Below are 20,965 nucleotides of genomic sequence, written 5' to 3' on the forward strand. Positions count from 1 at the left end.
ATAAAATGTACTCAAAATGAAAGTACAGTTTGTAACCCCCGGTCGGTTTTGAACATATAAAACACGACCAGATCGTCCTGCGCAGAAGTATCAAATATAACTCATGGAAGTCGAACCAAAATATATAGCAGCATGTACATAGAACTGATTGTACTGTGTGGTTGAGATTCTGGCTTGTCGTATACAGTGTCTCACTGTTTGGGGAGAACATCTAAAATTGAGAAATTTTGTGGAAAAAGATTAAATGATCGATTGAAAATGGAAATAATTTATCATCTTAGCAACAACTTTGAGGCTAAATTTCAAACTTATGTCGCGTTTTCTTTTCCCAGTTCTGTAGTGTTTTATTTGATTTAAGCCTTCTAGGGCGCATACAAAGAGTTTCAATCCGTGCAACTTAGTGCAAAGAAGTCTTCAAAACGAGAAGGCTCAACAGAAGATTGGCAAGTTGCTAAGGACATTTCCGTATGCTTCACGAGGGTCCGGCCGTGGGTCAAGTAACCGTCTCCCACGGTCGAAGTCGTTAATTTTCACACGTTGAATGGGGGTGAAACATACGTGTTGGGCGACTTGTTACGCTCCATCCCCATACACCCACACACACAATTTTCCTGCAACTGGGGACCCCCTATTGTTCCTCTTTTGCTTTACTTCAACTCTTTTAAAAGACCACCCATATGTTTCGTGCACAATTTTTATTTGGGGACCCTATGTGAATCAGGGACCTTATTATGGGTCCCCAACTGAATGCAAAAACAAACTCACACTTACTCATAAAAGTAAAGCTTTTTCTCATGAATTGTATCTACTATCTACATGTATGTACATTTCCATGAAACCCATTACAAGGAATTATGCACAAAGTAATCCGCACAGAATCATTTTGACCCAGAATAAGTAAACTTTTGTTTCATTGTTTCATTCTTCATTAGGAACATGACCCAACACAGAGCCGTTGTGGAAGAATAACAGCATACCTTTAAATACCTGCAAGGAATTTTAAGAAAGGAAAGCGGACACAATGGGCAGACATAATGGGCCTGCGGACACAATAGGGCGGACATAATGGGCCAGCGGACACAATGGGGCAGACATAATGAGCCTGCGGACACAATGGTCCGGAACAGACGCCTAAGGAAGCAGGACTGACTCTAAATGCAAACAATTGTGAGTTTGCAGTGCAGAAGATCACATTTATGGGACATGTATTGTCACATAACGGCATAGAACAGACAGTAGGACGAATTCGGGCAATGAAAAATGCCAAACTACCAACCAATATGGTCGAAGTGAAAAGTTTCTTGGGGTTAGTAAACTTTTAAGCAAGATAAGTCCCAAACTTGGCCACACTCACAAAACCACGACGCAAGCTAGTGACGAAAAATGCACAGTTTGTATGGGGCAAAGATCAGCAAGAGAGTTTCGAAAGACTGAAACAGTTTCTAACAGATGTTGACATTTCGGGCTTTTTTAGATTGAATTGAAAGACCAGTTGGTGTGGTCTTGCTGCAAGAATACCAAGGCCAATCACGAGTTATTAGCTATGCTGTCGTATGCTGACTGGTGGGAAGACCAGGTACTCTACAACAGAAAAGGAGGCATTAGCGGTAGTTTGGGGTTGTGAGAAAATTCCATGTCTATCTACACGGGATAGAATTCGAGCTGGTCACTGATCACAAGGTGTTCTTTGGTCCTAAGTCACGCCCAAACGTAAGAATCGAGAGTTGATACCCTACATATTTCAGAGAATTTTCTCTGGTCGAGAAAATATCGCAGATGCAAGCCTCGTGCATTACAGTTGCAGGCAGAAGAATATGTCTGTTTTGTGGCAAGGGAAGCAACCCCTCGAGCGATGTCGACGATAGAAGTCGAAGAAGAATTAAAGAGTGATATGAGGAAATTACTGCTGTGCGAGGGTGCCGCAGGGATGACGGATGGGAAAGATCCAGTGTGAATTTTCGGGCAGTAAGACATGAGCTGAGTTGTACAACTAGGTACCAACCTAGTTGTTAGCGGAACCAGGGTTGTCATTCCAAAGAAATTGAGAATGAGACGTGAGGAACTGGCCCATGCATATTGGTTGGTAGTTGGCATTTTTTATTGCCCGAATTCGTCCCACTGTCTGTTCTATGCCATTATGTGACAATACACGTCCCATAAATGTGATCATGCCTGAGAAACTCTGTACGTCTCAGGGGAATTGGCCACTCTCTGACAGTCCTCACCTTCTCAGGATCAGTCGAGATCTGTTCGGCTGTCATTATATGCCCAAAGTAAAGGACTCGTTGCTTAAACAGTTCACATCTCTTAGGCTTAAGCTTTAGCCCAGCTTCTTGCAGTCTCCCAAGCACTGTGTCTAAGCGATTAAGCTCCTCTTCCACTCTGTCAGCAAAGACGATTATATCGTCCAAGTGGATAAGAAGTGTCTCCCAATGGTGTCCGAAAGGACTCGCTCCATTAGCCTCTCGAAGGTGGAGGGGTCGTTGCAAAGCCCAAAGTGCCCCCTCTCACCACGAAAGCTGATTACTTCTTCAAAGCATAGTCGTCCAGTTCGACTTGCCAAAAGCATTATGCCAGGTCCAAGATGGAAAACCACCTTGAACCTGACAGCTCATTGATCGAGGGAATTGTCAATGCGAGGGATGGGATAGGAGTCTTTTATGGTCACCGCATTGAGCCGACGATAGTCAACGCAGAACCGCTTACTGCCATCCTTTTTATTAACTAGGACCACATCGGAGGCCCAAAGACCGTCAGTAGGTTCAGTTATGCCACCATGCAGAATCTCTTTCACCTGCCGCTTGGTTTCTTCCTGCTCCTGTTTAGGATGTCTTCGTGGCCTTTCCCTTCGTGAAGAAGCATTGGCAGTGTTTATCGCACGTTGAACTACGCCAGTCCCCCGATGTCCGTGCTTCCGGTGGAAAACACGTTCTAATATTCGTGCAATATTTCGTGATACCGTGGCTCTACACCTTCTTTGCTCCGGTTGTACAAGTCAGTGAGATGTGAGGGGACTTCATCGTTCGTCACTGACCCTGTTGGCGTTGTCTGTGGAATCTCAATGTCTTCCTCGCCTACTGAGGTGAGCAATCCTGCCACGGTACCTCGTTTCACAACACACAATCTCCTCCTAGGAAAAACTCTCATGGGCACCACATCATCTCAAACCCTCACCAGCAGTCGTGCCACAATCACTTCCTTGCTTGCCATCATTTCGCTCGACCGGCTCCACAATGCCAGTTGCCTTGATCACTCCGGCCAAACAACCTTGAACAATAGCCTCATGTCCCGGCGGTATTTTGGTAGTTCTTGCCACCATCAATCTGGCACAAAACCGATTTCCCTTGGTGTCGGCGCATTTTATCCTTTTGTCACCAATCTTGAGTTCCAAATTGTGAAAATCCAAACTCCCCTGCGTCTGCAATTAGAAATCCATTCCAAGGACTCCCTCTTGGGGGCCATTTTACCCAAATACTGCATTAACCTGTAAGCCCAAAATTATTCATACCCTATGTGGAAATTGATACTTTCATATTTTAGTGTATGAATTGGAGGACTGAGGACACTTTGGTTTTATTCCATTTTATTTATGGTAGAATACAAAGCAATGCAGTAATTTCTTGATTGTCGACTTAAAGGTTACATAATCAACATGTGTGGTTTTTTGCATATCCATAAGTATTCATTCCCCTGACTCATAACCATTGGCATAGCCTTTGTTTGCAGTAACAGCTTCCAAACGGTTCTGATAGTTGCTGATCAAGTTCCTGCAGACCTCAATAGGAATTTTCGCCCAATCCTCTTTTGTGAAAGTCTCCAAGTCCATGAAGTTAGAAGGTCTTCTTGCTGCAACTCGAGCCTTAAGCTCTTTCCACAGATTTTCGGTTGGGTTCAGATCTGGGCTCTGACTTAGCCAGTCCAAAACATTCACATCGTTCTCCTTGAATCATTTCTTGACAATTTTCCTGTTGGAACATCCTATAACCCGACAGGCTATATGAATCGACACAAGAGGATGACTTGAGACAAAGTTGTACTGTAGTTGATGTGGTTTATTCGGCTGGCTCGATGTGCGGCTCTCTGCCCAATTGCCAGAACTCATAGGGATTTTATACATTTGCTGGACATTCCATTTTTCACCCATCATACAAGTTTCCTTGCCTTATTAGGTATTAGCTACTATTCTTTGAATATTAATACAGCGTGCATGAATATGTTTGGTTCATTTGGATTTGAGGGTAGGGTTAGTCAAATTAATGAACACTGACTTTTCCTAAAAAGGCCAGTGGGCTGCCTCATGACCCATCCGGTCCAGCCCTGCTTTCCTCCCCAAGGGCCTTGTGGTTCAACTAGTCATTCCTTAAGTGAGGCTCATTACTTGGAAGGTGGTTCTACTGTTGAAGGTCAATCCGTGCATTGAACTTAGGTAGCAATACAACATGTGCTATTGTAACATGGTGATAATCCACTGCTGCCTTAGGTTACGTTTCTCTGCCGACTGTTTGATACTTTGTTCCAATATCTCGACGTAATGTATCGCTCCTTTTTAGGATGCAATTTATTTTGACAAGATTGCCAGGCCCACTGGCGGAGAAACATCCCCAAAGTATGATGCTCCCGCCACCGTGCTTGACTGTTGGGACCGTGCTCTTCGGTTTGAACGCTTCACGTTTCCTTCCCCAAACGAATGCTACATCCCTGTGCCCAAAAAGCTCAATTTTTTGTCTCATTAGACCATAGCAATGATGACCAAAAACTTGGATTTCTGTCAATATGTGCTACTGCAAAGGCTTAATGGGCTTTTACCTGCCTGGGCTGTAGGAGCGGAGTCTTCCTTGGGGGTATTTCGAAAAACAAAGTTGAAGTAAAAACCGTATCGGTGGCACCTTTATGTACTAGTGGCTGTACCCCCTTTCCTTTTACGTCTGCCAGAACAAATAAGCCAGTTTGTGCCCTGGCTATCTTCGGTCCTGTCTTTCATGCAGCTGGCTTTCCCAAGGTGCAGTCGCCTACTGACCCCGTTGCTACTTCAGCCGCCCAACCGGTCCCCGGGGTGGCTGCTCCCCTTTTCCCGTATAGGGTCTCTTCTGCCCGGTATACTGTTTAATGTTTCTCGCAATGCGTCCCTACTGCTTACACCTATAACACATGAGATCACCGGCTGGTATCTCACCCCTTCCATGGTTGTTGTAGTGGCGTAAATTCGTTATAGCGCCCTCTTTTGGTGATATTGTGCGATTGACACTGACGTTCCAAAACATCTTTCCTCGCGATGTTAGAACAAAATAGAAGACGGTTGCACCACAGTACAGGCAGTTTTTGTATCTAAGTAAACCCTAGGAATGCAGCAGTTGGTAAGAACAGATAATTCCCCTTCTTAGACATCACCAACGAATATTAGATTAGTGTTAAAGGTCGGTTGGGGGACTACAGGAACGGGTTGAAACATTTGTAAAATCATAGAGGGTCATTGCTGGTTCTGTTTATTTTAAGTCTACGACATGGATCAGTCATATGTACAATTGTGTACTTGTATTAATGGTAATTTTGATTCCATACGTCGCAACTACACTAGGTATATAATAAGTAAATTCATTCTACTCACATTATAGTTGGTCATTTTTCTTTATTATCCACATAAACGGGTGCTCATTAAGGTTGATGTACATGTATTGGTATATGAAGTTTACATGTATTCGTTGTCAATTAATTACAGCGAACCACTGAGTCTGGACTTGTGTCATCAAGGGCTGCCATTAAGGAGTAAACACTTTTCTTCTGTGCTTCAAGACAAATTGTTTCCAAGGAGTCCTTTGTCAGGGTGTTTAAACTTTACATTATTTCTTGTGTAACTTAAGCGGCTGCAGTTGTCGTCAGACGTAGTGCTCTGAACTGCTGGACAAGAGTTACTATCCCCTTTGTTGCGCCCATCTCCCCTTATCTCTTTCATTTTCTGATGACTTTGGTTGATCTTATTTTCATAAGACGCTTATATCCCGCCATTATCTCCTTCTTCATTTCCTCCAAGGCGCGCTCTGTGTCACTCTCCAGTATCCTGGCATATTTTGGCCTTCTGCCTTCTCTCTGTTCCTTTATTTTGTGGAACTGCCCTCATGGCTTCCTCCAACGTTGTAGGTAGTGCCCGGAAGATTGCCTGACTTTAGATCGTGTCAACGAAATGTCTCCTAGCTAGGCGATCTCGGCTTTCCTCCGGATGCTCAGGGTAAGCAAGTTCTGACAACTCTTTGATGGATTGTCCGAGCTCCTATAGGCTTTCCTTGGCTCCTTGACGTCAGTACCTCTACTCCATTAAAAAGTTTTCAGCCAGTTGACCTGGCCCAATTCTTTTCTCCAGCTAGTCCACAAGTTTGTTGTAGGGTGGCGGACTTCCCTCAATGCTGCCACTTTCTAAAACCTAATAAGTGCCGGCCCCTGCAGACTTGCTGCGAGGAACGCACCTGCCTGTGTATCTGACCAGCTGTTCGCTAATTTGCAGGCCTCAAAGTGGTGGCGGTAATCTCTCCACGATGTTGTACCTCTGAACCTGTCTGGGACGATGCAAAGTCGCCTCAGGGTAACACTCGTTTCTTTGTTGGTGCTCCTATCCAGGGGCGCGCTGTGCTCGCTGACAGGTGTGCTCGCTGTCACCTGCAGTGTTCCTCTGCCGTCTGTTTCAGAATTAAACTTAATTATGCTGCTGCCAGTGATTCGGTATCTTTGTCCTCCGTCTGATTTGCTTTGGTACGAGGCTTCACCTCAGGGCGGTTTGTTGCACCAGAAGGTGTGTCAGGGGATAGTGGTGTCTGTATTCTTGTTCGGGGTTTGGGCTTTGGTCTCGTTTTCAAGGTAGGTGCAAGTAGTTCCGAAGTCCCGTCACCCAATCTCGTGGTCGAGGATTCTCCGCATCCTGCACCTGCCACTGTCCGTTGACGAAGCCTAAGCAGTGAAGCTAAACTTGTAACATTCAACTCTTTCCTCTCATTGTCCGGCTGGGGTGCTAGAAAAAGGTGTACTCTCTTCTTGGTTACTTTCAGCTGGGGACGAGACCAGCTCACCCTAAAAATCAATCAGCCACTTCTTTGCCTTGTCGCCTAACTAGGTAATTGCCTTTGTAGGTGTAACCGTATAGACTAGTGTGCGTGCCCGGAAGTGTGTTCTGGCGCCAATCCCACTTCTAACACCATTTATGGCAGTCTCTGTCGACGGAGCCTCGGGCTTGCCCTCGGCCAACCCGACGAGCAGCTGAGAGGCGACCAGGGGGACAGGTACCTTTGGAGGCAGTCTACCGCCAGGCGCCAAAGCTCTATAGTAACACTAACGGATCGCTACTAGGCAAATTGGCGATGGGGCTTTAACTTATATGTTAGGCCTAATGGGGGAAACTCTACACCAAGTGCAACAATGACACGTGCTGGATTCTCTGATTAGTTCCGTTTATTTATTAATCAAAATGGTCCCCTATTCAGATGATTCCCCTGACGGTGATTTGGCGTATAATTTACGATTTACAACTGCCAATAGGCAATTACTACACAATCATGGCAATTAACTTAACGATGGTGGGGATGCTCAAATGAAGCCGACCAGGTCCTGCTTCAACCTAACGGGAGGACGAAATTAACAGAACTGTCTATCTCCCAGCGCGTAACGTTTCCGCCGGACGATATCCAACAGAGACGCCGAGCTGCCCGTGCGTGACTCTTGACAGCCAAAAGAAGAGAGCGAGCTTCCCGCGAGTGGGCTTTTTATACCCATGCACCAGCCACAGGGCTAAAAAGGCCAGCGCTCTAATCGTGTGAAGACGTCGGGCCACCAGACTCATTAGCATAATTTATACAGAATAATTATGGGATATTGATTTTGGAGTTTTTCCCCGCCCGACGTGTATTTTAACGGTAGTAGAGTGGTTCAGACGTCTGCACTAGTAAGCAGGAGGTCATAAGTTCGAGTTCCACCCGGCTTGTAGTTTTTCACAAACTTTTGGGGGCATGCACCAAGTATACAGTGTTAAAATACATGTTGGGCAGTGCAAAAACTACAAAATCAATTCACATCTCCCCGGCGCAAATCCACCCTTGAAATAATTATGGGATATACAAACATCAACTAAAGGGGGCGCTCTAACCTCCCTATTTCGCTACACTATTATTACACGCAATCCGCCCCGAGCTGAAGTGAACCGGCCCGATTGGGGAATGAAAGACAGGTGGTTACAAAAGGGTTCCCGCACACGTTCTGAGTGTACAAAAAGACCATCCGCTTCGTAAGTGACTTGACTTCACAAAGGTGGACGCGCAATGATTAGCAGGCTCCCACTGGACTGGATTATTTTCCGGTTCCATTGTTAAAATAAAATCAGACATGGCATTCTTGAACTGGTTTAAGTTGGGTAGGTTAGCAATGGATTCCAGTGGACTATTCCAGTGTGGTATGTTGGATGGGTAGAAGCCGGTACTGTAGAATTTTGTTTTTGCATTTGGTCGGTGGTAGGAGAACAGGTGAGATCTACGATGAGTTCTGGATTGGGTTTTGAGGTCATGTTGGACTTCAACTAGGACATGGGTAATCTTATAAAGCATGGCAAGTCTTGCAATGGTTTGCCTTTTCTCCAGCAGAGGCCATCCGTGATCTTTTATCATGGCGGTCCTTGTACAGTTGTTGCAACACATCCTGGCAGCGTATCTCTGGATACCCTAAAGCTTCTTACTCTCCTCTTCAGTGAAGGTAGCCCAACCACAAACACCATTATGCTAATATTGGACGAACCAGATATTGATAGAGAAGTGACTTAAGCTAGCTGCTACAGGACTTAAAGTTCCACCTGATGACACCAGTGGTCTGCTTGACGTTGGTGACAACCTGATTGACATGAGGTAACCGGCTGCAATCGTTGCTTAAAATAAGACCAGGGTAGGGGTGACTAGATGTGCTTTGAAGCGGTTTCCCGTTGATTTATTCACGGCCGGAGTGCAAACAAAAGGCTAGACACAGAGTGCAAAAACATTGTACTTCATTCAATCCACTCGATTTGACAGATCGCCAGTATTAGTCAAACCGAAATGATCCTGACGCGTGAATTTGAGGATTTCTCTCAGCGGTCATGTACACGAAGCATTTGTCAGGATCGAATCTCATCTTCCTTTCTTTTTACCATCCGCAAAGGACATCTAAATCATTTTGAAGTGAGGCAGCATCTGAAGAAGAGTTGGTTTCTTTATACGGTAATCCGTCATCAACAGTCTGGTTTTCGGAGAAATACATGTTGGGATGTCATTTACATAGAGGAAAAACAGCAGGGGGGCGCAGGACAGTGCCCTGGGGCACGCCAGATAAAACGTGTGCTGCTGTAGATCTTTCACCCTCCAAGATAACTTGTTGAGAGCGTGTTGTAAGAAAAGTTGAAATCCAATGGTACACATTGCCGGTGATCCTACAGTGCTTAAGTTTGACGAGGAGTCTTTCGTGTGGAACGCGATCAGACGCCTTAGAAAAATCTAAAAATATTGCATCCACCTGTTTTCATTTTTCAATTGACTTGGCGATATTGTCGACGGAGAAGTTGTGTATCACACCCCTATTTTTCCTGAACCCATGTTGGCAGTCTGTTTGGATCTGGTGACGTTCAGTGTGGTACATCATACGGCAGTGAATGACATGTTCAAGGCATTTCCACCCAACAGAGGTAAGAAATATGGGGTGGTAATTGCTGGGATCACTCTTACTGTCCTTTTTGAAGACAAAAGAAACATTGGCAGTAGTCCAGTCATCTCGAAGTTCGCCAGATGATAAGGATTGGTTGAATAAAACTGCTAGTATTGATGTCAGATCCTCGCTACAATCCTTAAGGATTTTGTTACGAATTCTGTCCTGCCCAGAGGCCTTTGAAGGATTCAAATCATGCAAAAGTTTCTCCATTCCCTCAGCAACAATCTCGGATTTGTAGGTATTTCCAGAATTTTTTTGATTCTGTTGGAGATCTTCCTCAAGCATACAGCTGGAAATATACTTCTGGTGCCAACTGTTGAGATTTCTTTTGAACATTCTACGGGTGCTTCTAAAAGTCGTAAATCTTCGACAGAATTGGTTCTCTTTTGTTTGTTGAACAATCGTTGGAGCTTTCTGCTTTGGCGACTGAGTGCAGGAGAAAACCACGGTAAGTGTGTATATTGTTGAAGAAAACTTTGAAAGGATGTGCTTGTCAGTAAGCGCATTCAGGGAGTCTCTCAAGTAAATCCAGTTACCATTCACTGATACACTTCATTTCTTTGAGAAATCCTTCACTAAGAGTTTTCAAATGTTTACGAAGATCGTCAAACTTCCCTTTACTGTAAAGAAAAAACTTACGCCGAACTGGTTTATATGGTTCAACCTGTATTGACGAATATCTTCACCATACAATGGTCACTGACACCCGGTAAACACTGACAGGCTCAACTACAGAGGGGTTGGTGGTAAGAAACAGACCACTGGGATATTATCACCATGTTACAATAGCACATGTTGTATTGCTACTTAAGTTCATTGCACGGATCGACCTTCAACAGTAGAACCGCTTTCCAAGTAATGAGCCTCACTTAAGGAATGACTAGTTAAACCACAAGGCCCTTAGGGAGGAAAGCAGGGCTGGACCGGATGGGTCATGAGGCAGCCCACCGGCCTCATAAGGAAAAGTCAGTGTTCATTAATTTGACCACGGAGGAAAGAATCCCCTCCTTCCTCCATGATTTGACTAACCCTACCCTCAAATCCAAATGAACCAAACATATTCATGCACGCTATATGCACGGCGAGGAAACTTGTATGATGGATGAAAAATGGAATGTCCAGCAAATGTATAAAATCCCTATGAGTTCTGGCAATTAAGCAGAGAGCCGCACATCGAGCCAGCCGAATAAACCACATCAACTACAGTACAACTTTGTCCCAAGTCATCCTCTTGTGTCGATCCATATAACCTGTCGAGTTATAATACTGTCCTTGCGTGTAGGCTCAGTAACTAGTTCAAGTTGGTCAAGCTGAAGAGATTGCAAATATCAATTAACTTCTTACACTGAGCTGAAAATTGTTACCCGAGTTAACTGACTGATCGGGCCAACTGATTAAGGTTGAAATCTCGATCCTCCTAACCAGATTTCACAATTACCTTTGGTACATTGGTGGAGTTTCTGACGACAGAGATGAGTTCAGCATGTCCATTGGTCCACGCGAGGAGTCTGGGCTGTAAAAATCGCCAACATACACCTTTTTCTTTGGTCCACACTCAACGTGCACCCACTGCAGATGCTAACAGAATCAGTTTTAAGGTCATCAAGGAGATGGCACGAGAGATTTTTAACACCTATCAGTACCCTCCCCCCATAACCATCAGTACGATTTTTCCTGAAGATGGCAAACTCAGCCGGGAAAAGCTCAGCATCAAGGATATGTTGCCATTCAACCAAGTTTCGTCCGTACAAATAACAATATCAGGTTTTATGGTCATGGAGGATAGCAAGTAGTTCTGTAGTTTTATTTTTCAGACTCTGGAAGTTTATGTTGATAACGGTGTCTTAGCTCTGACCGGCTTCTTTGCTTGTTGTCCCTGTCTTTACCATGAACGGAACCCAATTTCTTGGCTCTGCAGGGCTTTGGAGAAGAAGCAGGGAGCGGTTGATCATAACTTACAGATTGATCAGATTCTAATGGACTAAAAGGTTTAACTTTACAGTTTCAAAATCTGTGGCAATACTGGGTAACGAGTCAGAGAATTTAGGATGTCCACATCCGTCACAAATCCAAACGGTGCTGGTATTAGCAAGATGATAATACATATTAAACTATTATTTTGCTACTCATGTTGACACAAGCTGCATGATTCCATTTCTCACACTCTTTGCATTGGATACCTTTAACAGGGGAGTAACGTACTTCATCACCACAAACTCCACACGGTGCTGTAGTATCATCACACGAGAGGTTCAGTGGAGGATTAGGTTTAGGATTTACATCGTTACAAAGACCAGTAATTAAGATATGAATCCATAACAGTCTCTTTGAGTTTTAAGAGTCTCACAGTCTTGTAGACCCTATCACCAATTTGGGCAAGAGTGAGCAGAAATCTAATCACAAAGTAAGTAATGGCAGGCTTCATGGTAAATATGAATCAATCAGTCACGGTCCCGTAGTGACGCTGGACATGATCTCGGTGGTGGGTGCCACGGTCGTAGTTGTACTATATGTAGAGTCCAATACAGATTGAGCCGTGGAATTTAAAGATGGCCGACGTGTAACGGGTTCGATTGCACCGTAGATAGAAAATGTTTAAAAATCGCCACAAATTCACTACATTGACGAGCAATTCACTAATACATGATATCACAAAACATGCAAAGGGTAAAAATGGATTAAAAGACCATCTTCACTCAATATTCGACATGCGAACAGTGCGCTCACTCGCTCGCTCGCTCTCTCTCTCTCTCTCTCTTCACGTAAGTTCCAAAAGAATATATGGTTCACTGCATGTAACAATTTTGAAATGAACTTGTTCACACATTTGAAGGGTGACAAATACTATCTACATTTTCCGCCATTTTGAACCGGCGCTTAGCCAACTCCAACCTATACGGTTCTCGTTTGGTGGGAACAATGACAGTACACAGGCGAAACCGAAGTCACGAAAACGCGTAACCAACAATTCTCAATTTGGATTCCGTGAAAACCATTCAACTTTACATGCTGTTATTCACCTAATTGATAAAATAACTAATAATTTAGATGATGCATCCTCCGTTACAATTGGTTTATTCCTGGACCTCTCCGGCCTTTGATACAGTCAATCATAACATACTTCTAAACAAACTTGCCTATTATGGCATTAGAGGAACAGCCTTGCAGTGGTACAGGAGTTACCTTTCAAATCGTCAGCAATTCGTATCTGTTAATGGTACTCAGTCCTCTGTCAGTACAGTTTCTCACGGAGTAAGTTCCGCAAGGATTCATTCTGGGGCCACTTTTATTTTCCATCTATATAGATGACTTTGTTAAATCTTTTGACTTGTTTACCTTCATTTCATTTGCTGATGACAGTAGGGAACCTACAAACTTTCACTGAACGTAATTAAGTGGGTATTCAAATTATATCTAACATCATTTAGTTTTGTGTCTTACAGGGTTACAAGACTCAGTGTTTACGTGTCTTACTGTCTTCTTGTCTAATTGTATGTCATAATTGTATTGTTCGTAATTATGTGTATCATTTTGAATGGGATTCCTACTCGACAAGCACTGCTTCTGTGGGACCCCATCCACAACCATTTCCCTTCCTGTTGTATCTTTACGACATATAATTAGGTGGAAATAAAGAATGACTGCTTGACTGACTGACCAAAGCTGGAACAAGTTCAGTCTGACTCGGCAGGTACTACTGCAGCTCCCTCTTCTTTTGGTCTACTAGCGCCGCTGCTCTGCTAGAGGGCGCCAGCAATGTAAATATAATCTGTTCTTGTTTCAGGTCAGTACACGTACGACACACAGGATATATCGTGACTTTTTGGAATTGTGTGATTCAAGTGAACGATGTTATGATCAGTGATGAAGTAAGTGGCTGAGTCTAGACCTGGTGGGCTACAACTTAAACTTAACTTTAATCTACTTTGAGAACTCAGAGTCACTATTACTCTGTGTGACTTTGAATCGAAGTTCGATCGAGCCAACATGGCCAATGGTAACGTTTTTAGAAATGAACTTGATACACGTACATCATGTACCTGAATGATTCACCGGTGGAAAAAAAAGCTATTATAAGTATTAAATCAAATTTTCCCCTGGCAGCAAATCTGAGTAATCTATGGGTCTTAAAAAAGGGGTGAACAAGATTTCAGAGCATGAGACCCATTATTTAAAAAAAAAAAAACTGCACCCACTCCACATCTTGCTTAGATATTATTTTTGGTGGCGGGGGTTAGCATCTCAACACGTTCTCATTGGGTACCCAACATGCCATCAGGACGCGTGACATGCACTGTGCTGTGTAACTGTGACTGATTAAAGACTTAAAATCCACCACCACTGAAAATGGTCGAACAATGGGTGCAGCTGTTGGTGGGCTTGATGCATGCGCAATCTGATAAACATACATGTAAACTTCTCATTTTTTTCAAAAAGTACTTGGTCTCATGCTCTGAAACCTTGTTCATCCCCTTTAAGAGCCATAGGTTATTCAGATTTGATTTAATAACTTTGTTCCATCTGTGAATCATTCAACTATCAGGTTCGATTCCAAAAAGCCATAGCGTTACAACACCATGTACACTGAGTATGGCGGAGAAGTGTCTTTGAGTTCTCAAAGTAACATTAGTCATGCGAGACCTACTTTGCCAACATTATTGCGTAGGCTGTTATGCCCCAACTAGGCCCATCATTACTATAGCATCAATACGAACTGTAGTTTGGACTGTCCCAAGTAGTGCTGTAACGTTAGTTGGGTCGGCCCAACTACAGCACAGAGACTGTCCAGTGTGCCTGTGCCAAGCATGTGCCAAAGTCATGTTGTTTACAATGTCATGTCATAGATGAAGGGCTATATTTTAGATTGAATTGTGTCAAGTATGAGATGCATAAACAAAGGCCATGTCCGAAATGGGTTTCCCGAGCTGTGGCTAGGTCTATTGTTTCCGTGTCTGCGCACATTTGCAATAGATGGAAGACCTAGACCTAGCTCTAGACAACAGATGTGGATGCAGCCTTTGATATTGGTTGAGAAATTTTCTACAGAAATTGGCCAACAATAGTTAGGCCAGCCCAACTGCAGCACTACAGTTGAGACTGAACTATATTTGGGGTGTAAAATTGCTTTTGTCATGTCTCATGGGTAATGCAGACATGGCAGGTGTTCCCTTGAAGTTGAACTCTGGCAATATAGACCTACACGTACATGTACATGTATGTCCTGGGATTTTCCTCTTCCGGCTGCGCTCTCACACCTGCTAATATCATACTTGTCACTAACATTGTTAACTTAACAGTAGTGGTTCATTCGCCACTTGTACACGCACGTATAAATGCACTGCTCTGATTGGAAAGAACGACAGACATGACAGACAAACTCCTACTGCAAATCTGCACAAGTGGCGCAGTTGAGTGCAATCTTTGAAAGTGCACAAATTCGAATTTGCACTCGCAATATTTTAATGTTACACAACCACAGATATTACCTAGCTAACAAATTAACGTAATGGAAACACTTGGAGACTTCTCCATTGATCTCCATTGTCATGCTTCAGAGGGAATGGGATCCCAGAATTTCCGCCCAGTTGAACACTAACCATCATGGCTCGCAAGAAAAATCGTGCATGTTCAGTTAGGCTATAGTACTTCCAGAACTGGAAGATTTTTACAAATCAGACAAATAGCCATACTTGTACATCTTGTCATAGCAAAGATTCAGCTCTTTTGGAATGAGAAGCTGGTTGAACTAAACAGGTTTTGGGTGAGAGCTTTGAACTGTGAAGTGATGATTTTACATGACTGCTAAGTCCAGGCACCCAGGCTACTGCCATAAATCTAGAGCCACGTGAAAAATACGCACATCATTTTTAGTGGACAACATGCGCAGTTCCTTTGAAAATGGATTTTCGTACCTGTACACCAAGTTGTAAATATTCATTTTAAGAAAGAGTTTCATTTATGGATGCCACTTGACACCCTATGAACAAACCCCATGGGACTGGTCTGAAAATTCTGAGTGTTTTCTAAGTAGACAACTTGGTTTTTACCAAGATCATAGCGCCGAAGGCGCAAAATGGACGACTCTGCCCAAAAGGTTTAATTCCATCCATGGGCACCATGTGAGCAAGCGATACGCCAGCGCGGTTTACGGTAATGCTTAGGCGCAGGTTCACCAGGTGTACGTGCCTGCCGCAGCACCTGCGCCTGTGCATTGCACATGTGTATCGCTTGCTCAAATGGCGCCCATGCGATTACAACGTTTTACGTATTTTTACGGTGAAGTTCTCCATCTTGCGCCATTTTTACCTTTGAACTTTTCTGGACATATTTTAGCTTCCTGATGGCTATTAGGTCACTGTAGGGAATAATTACTGGCGTCCATATATGGAGCTCTTCCCTTCATTTATCCCAGGGCTTAGATTATTTGTTACCTCAGTCTTTGTTTTGTTTTATTTGTTAGGTTAAATGTTGATGGTCTGCTCGTTTACTTTCCATATGACTACATCTATCCTGAGCAATACACCTACATGCTGGAGCTCAAAAGAGCTCTGGATGCAAAGGTAAATCCATCCGTGGGCATCCCTTTAGTTTTGAAGCTGATTGCTTTGGGGACAGAGCTCTAGCCCTCCCTTGAGCTCTCTCTTGAGAGAAATGACTAAAGAGGAAAGGTGTTCTGTGGCAATTGCCCAAGCTATTTGACAAATATTGACTGACATGATTCGAATATTCGAATATATACCCTATTTGCCTACTGCACCCCTCCTCGGAAATCTGAAAGGAATTCCAAAGATTCCATCAATGCAAAAGAAGACACAATGGGGGTCCCCCTTTGCCTTACAATACATCATGCATCATACATGTACAGTGTATGTACATAAGTACCGATACATGTACATGTACCCGTACCGGTATTTCTCCCAACTTACATGTACATGTATGGCTTCAAAGGTAGCGTACATAATGTGTGTCAAGATTTTGTTGCTGGTTTTAAAGCGTTTATGTACTGTATATGTGTACCATTTCCAAACTGGCCAAGTAACACATGTTTGGGTTTTGATGTGGTTTGGAGAACTGCATTCAGCCAACCATTCCCGGGCCCTTGTTGTTTCTCGTGGGGTTTGAACATAGAGGCATATCCTGGGTGCATGTGGATGGTGTACATGTTCATGTACAAGCCAGAATCGATTGAATCATAGATGTTGCCAGGATTGGTATTGGGGGGGTGGGGAGGTACAAACCACTTTTTTTTTCCTTGGGTAAAATTTCAAGAAGTCTGGGGTTGGGGATGCGTTAATCATGTTAATTGGCAAAGAACTGCTGACAGTCAGCTGTGGGAGGGAATCAAGTTGAGAGTTTGTCAAATAAATTGGTGATTTCCATCCTTCATCTGTTTTTTCATTGCCTTTTTTAGTTTCCAAATTTTTATCCAGGGGAACATTCCCCTCCTCAATGTCTATACCGGTCGATTGGACTCATGAAGACAGGAGATGAGAAAAACCAAAGATGACTTTAGACGTTGACTGTAGCATCATTATGTCTCTCTAAAATAATTACCTGAAAAGTACAGGATGGCATAAGTTCATGATTCCATTGTTTTCCCCACTCCCCTTTTACCAGGGTCACTGTGTCCTTGAAATGCCCTCGGGGACGGGGAAGACTGTATCGCTTTTATCCCTCATTGTGGCCTACTTGAGAGCCAACTCTTCTGATCTCACCAAGCTCATCTACTGCTCGCGAACAGTGCCGGAGATTGAGAAGGTAGGGAACAGGCAACAGACAGCAGTTGCAGAGCCATCCAGTTGGGGGGGGGACATTTGGCAGTTTCGAGGGTCCATTCGGGTCATGCGGGAGCTGTACATATACTGTATATCTGCAGGACCCTGATGCATTTTGATGGTCAACAGCAGTCAATATTCACATGTATGGCTGGCACACTTCAGATACTTGGGTTACTATTGGCCTTGTCTCTTGACGTATTGAAGCCTGTCTCACTGGTGCTCTGGTATGTACCTCTTCGCGCCGGGAGGCGGCTAGACACGCCGTAAAAATTGAGATCTTCAGCCCGCTTTTCAGCTAGTATTCTCGGCCCTCAGCGAACACGGTGAAAGAAGGCAGACCCTGGCTGTTGTATATATGGTAATTGGTCTTTGTGTGTAGCCCAGAAATGAAAAGACCGAATGTGCATCATAATCACCAGCTTCACAATAGTCCCCACTTTGAAAAGAGGAATGTGGAAGCGTGAGTAGAGCCGCATGCAGAGCACAAATCAAAGACTGCGCACCACATTGTAGGCAAAAGTTGACCAGCTGGTTATGTTACTTGTACTTAGTGATCTTAAAACCCCTCCGTTTTGTCAAAGTACATGTACATGTATGGGAAGCCTATTAAGTCATTGAAGTAATTTCGTCTGTTTGCTAAGTCCATCAGTTCACTAGCCCACTGTAATCCTTGTAGCTTTGAGCAATTAACATGTTGACTGCTGACTACGAATACACACGTTTTCACAGGTGTACTGGATTCTGCCACTACGAGTATACTTATAGGAAATGAAAGGCTATTGTAATGTAAATTGAATACACTGGCATCAATGAAAACACAAGGAATACGCTGCTGACAATGTGGAGGGTCTACATACGTAAAATAGACATGTGAAAGGTACCTGTTAAATATGCAGGCATGGTACAACGCTTGGCAAATTGGAACGTCCCTTTGAAATTATGCGTGGCAGTCAACGTGGTAAAGATGCTTGTGTGTGGGCTAGACACTTTGCTGGATAAGCATGGGAGATACACCATATTGAGAACTGCTGCTGTTGGGCTCAACTTAGAAGAATGACAAGATGGTTTTTTTTAAAGGAGAAATTTGTCCTTCCAGGTCCTCGAAGAGTTGAAAGGACTGATAGAATACTATGAGAAGGAGACCGGTGAAGCAGCCAACCTCCTTGGACTGGTCCTGAGCTCCCGGAAGAACATGTGCATCCATCCACAGGTTAGGGTTCAGGAACATGACAGAAGTTGACTGCTTTGATGTAGTAGTGCCATTTTTGACACCCGAGGGTTGCTTAGAGCCCTGAGTGCTATATGCCTGAGAGGGTTTTAATTAAAAAAGCCAGCAGTCAGTAATTTTTTTGTTATATTGTGTAAAATCTTCAAAATGACAAATGGTTCAAAATTGTAGTGCAAGAATTAAAAACATTGCAGTAACCTCCAATAACTGCAGAAGATCCTGCCTGACACGAATGGTAGTTAGTGCAGGGTCTCTGTGTGTGGACACCGTGTGATCTATTGGGAGGTCTACCTGGGTGACATGCTTATTTTCAGACCATCTACATGTATGTGGACGAGCTCGACCAGTGACATTATACTCCAAGCACCCCATACAATGATTCTAATTCATTGCTAGTCATTAGCTACAGTTCGTGGAAAAGTCTTGCATAAAATGAACCTTTTGTTCTCTCCAACAATGTAGTATACATACATGTACATTGAATCCTTGCTGATTGTTCCTTATTAAATATCTTGGTTCTACACCCAATGTTTTGGATAATATTGAATACTTTTAGTTCCCTGTTGAGGTGATGCAGACTTTGGAACTGTTGCCTCCAGCACAATTCCAGCATGCTTGTTTTCACCTTCAGCTAGTGTGCCTCATTTTAAACTGGTTGAAAAACTCGGTGTTCTGTGTAGGACACAGTGGCATGCACATTTCTGGACAGGTCGCGTGCTCATTTCCACGTACATGTACGTCATCAGTCACCCCAGTGATTATGTTGTACATACATTCCAACCCCTGCCCCACTCCATTGTTGTAACGAGTCACTAAATTTTGTGACTCGAGTTGAGTCATTTACCTATCAGGAGTCGAGTCGAGTGCCAAAAATTGTGACTCAAGTCGGACTTGAGTTGAGTCATTGAGTCATTACAACTCTGCCCCGTTCACAGGTAAGCAAAGAGCACACAGGCAAGGTGGTGGACCACAAATGCCACGAGCTAACAGCATCCTTCGTCCGAGAGAGGCAGAAGTATGACCCCACCATTCCGGTGTGTTCCTTCTTTGAGGTTTGTACTACACATATCAATACACGTAATTTGCTTTGATTATTTTGATGGTTTCAAAACCAATCTTTTTCTCTGTCCAAAGTTCAGAACTGAAGCAAACCTTTCACCAGCTGGGGAGTTTGTCGTACATGTGTGCTGATTGGTGGTTTTTAATTCAGGTTAGCACCAACCCCAAGTGTAATGTGACACACTTTGGAAGGATATGTTCTAACCTCTTCACCTGAGTTTCAGATAGGTTATGTACCTTGAAACGCGCTGTGATCCAAGACGGGTCTGACACAACTTGTGGGACTAACAAACATAAGTGACAGGAATGTTTCAGATCATTGTGTGCCAGCAATTTGGCTTGAAAGCTGGAAACTTTTTTAAAATGTCATCCTCTTCTTCACCATATTGAATGGACATTCTCAATCACAGCTCTCACAGTATTAACTCCGTTTTTCTTTTTTTTTTGCTCTAGCCCTGTTCTTCCTTATTTTGGTTTGTATGTTCGCTTGCTGCGCAGGAATTTGATGCCCATGGAAGAGATATTCCATTAGCCGCCGGTGCCTACAGTCTAGATGATATCAAGGAAGCTGGTCAGCAGAACGGATGGTGTCCGTACTTCATGGCTCGGCATGCGGTGAGTATGACGAAAAACAGATCATCAGAATATGTTGCCTGTTTGTTTCATACGGATCTGAATCCAGATCAGTGATCCCATCACTGGTTCACTCCATCCATTAGGCAGGTTTTGTGAACCAACCACGGATCACCGATCGCGATCCAGATCTGCGTGAAACAAGCAGGGCCATAGTAAAGCAGACATTTTACCACTCTCAGATGTTATTATTACACAGCTTTTGGTTAGCGAGATACCGCAGCTCTGTTTCATAACTAAGTGGGATACACCGTAACACAAATGCTGACTTTTTAAGATTTGTACGACATTTCTTACCGTAACCACTTCTCTTCTGCACTCAAAGGCAATGCGTGAAATGATATTTGCTATTCCAACCTGCAGTGGCATAGGGAGGAGTGCGGGTACCACACAGAGTGAGCTCCTGTACACTCAGTCCCTCTCTCTCTGTGCAAAACAAATAAGAACTGCTTAGGAGTGATGGCTCATGTATACAGGAACATTACCTGCTGTGTCTGTACAAGTCCTCTGTGTCAACTGTCACGGAAAATGGTTTCAGGTTTGGACATCCCCTGGTGCAAAT

The 20,965-nt window shown here is 43.7% G+C and overlaps 1 protein-coding gene across 4 annotated transcripts in view; it reads left to right on the forward strand.

The window, feature by feature from the left end:
* The first annotated feature begins 9,625 nt into the window (after positions 1-9,625).
* Positions 9,626-20,965, forward strand: part of ercc2 (ERCC excision repair 2, TFIIH core complex helicase subunit) — a 28,552-nt gene continuing 17,212 nt past the window's right edge. The window contains exons 1-7 of one of the 4 annotated variants that reach the window (XM_087140831.1): positions 9,626-9,682; positions 13,330-13,574; positions 16,166-16,265; positions 17,323-17,463; positions 18,580-18,693; positions 19,647-19,763; positions 20,269-20,385. In XM_087140831.1, the coding sequence (XP_086996957.1) occupies positions 13,570-13,574; positions 16,166-16,265; positions 17,323-17,463; positions 18,580-18,693; positions 19,647-19,763; positions 20,269-20,385 (594 nt within the window). In that variant the 5' untranslated portion in view covers positions 9,626-9,682; positions 13,330-13,569. Of the gene's footprint in view, positions 9,683-13,329; positions 13,575-16,165; positions 16,266-17,322; positions 17,464-18,579; positions 18,694-19,646; positions 19,764-20,268; positions 20,386-20,965 lie in introns of those variants that run through there. The other 3 variants (XM_087140822.1, XM_022235293.2, XM_022235294.2) reach the window with 3 other exon arrangements.

Source organism: Acanthaster planci, linkage group LG01, assembly GCF_054643075.1.
Source record: "Acanthaster planci isolate LZ-2023a linkage group LG01, COTS_SCS, whole genome shotgun sequence".
Classification (NCBI taxonomy): Eukaryota; Metazoa; Echinodermata; class Asteroidea; order Valvatida; family Acanthasteridae; genus Acanthaster; species Acanthaster planci.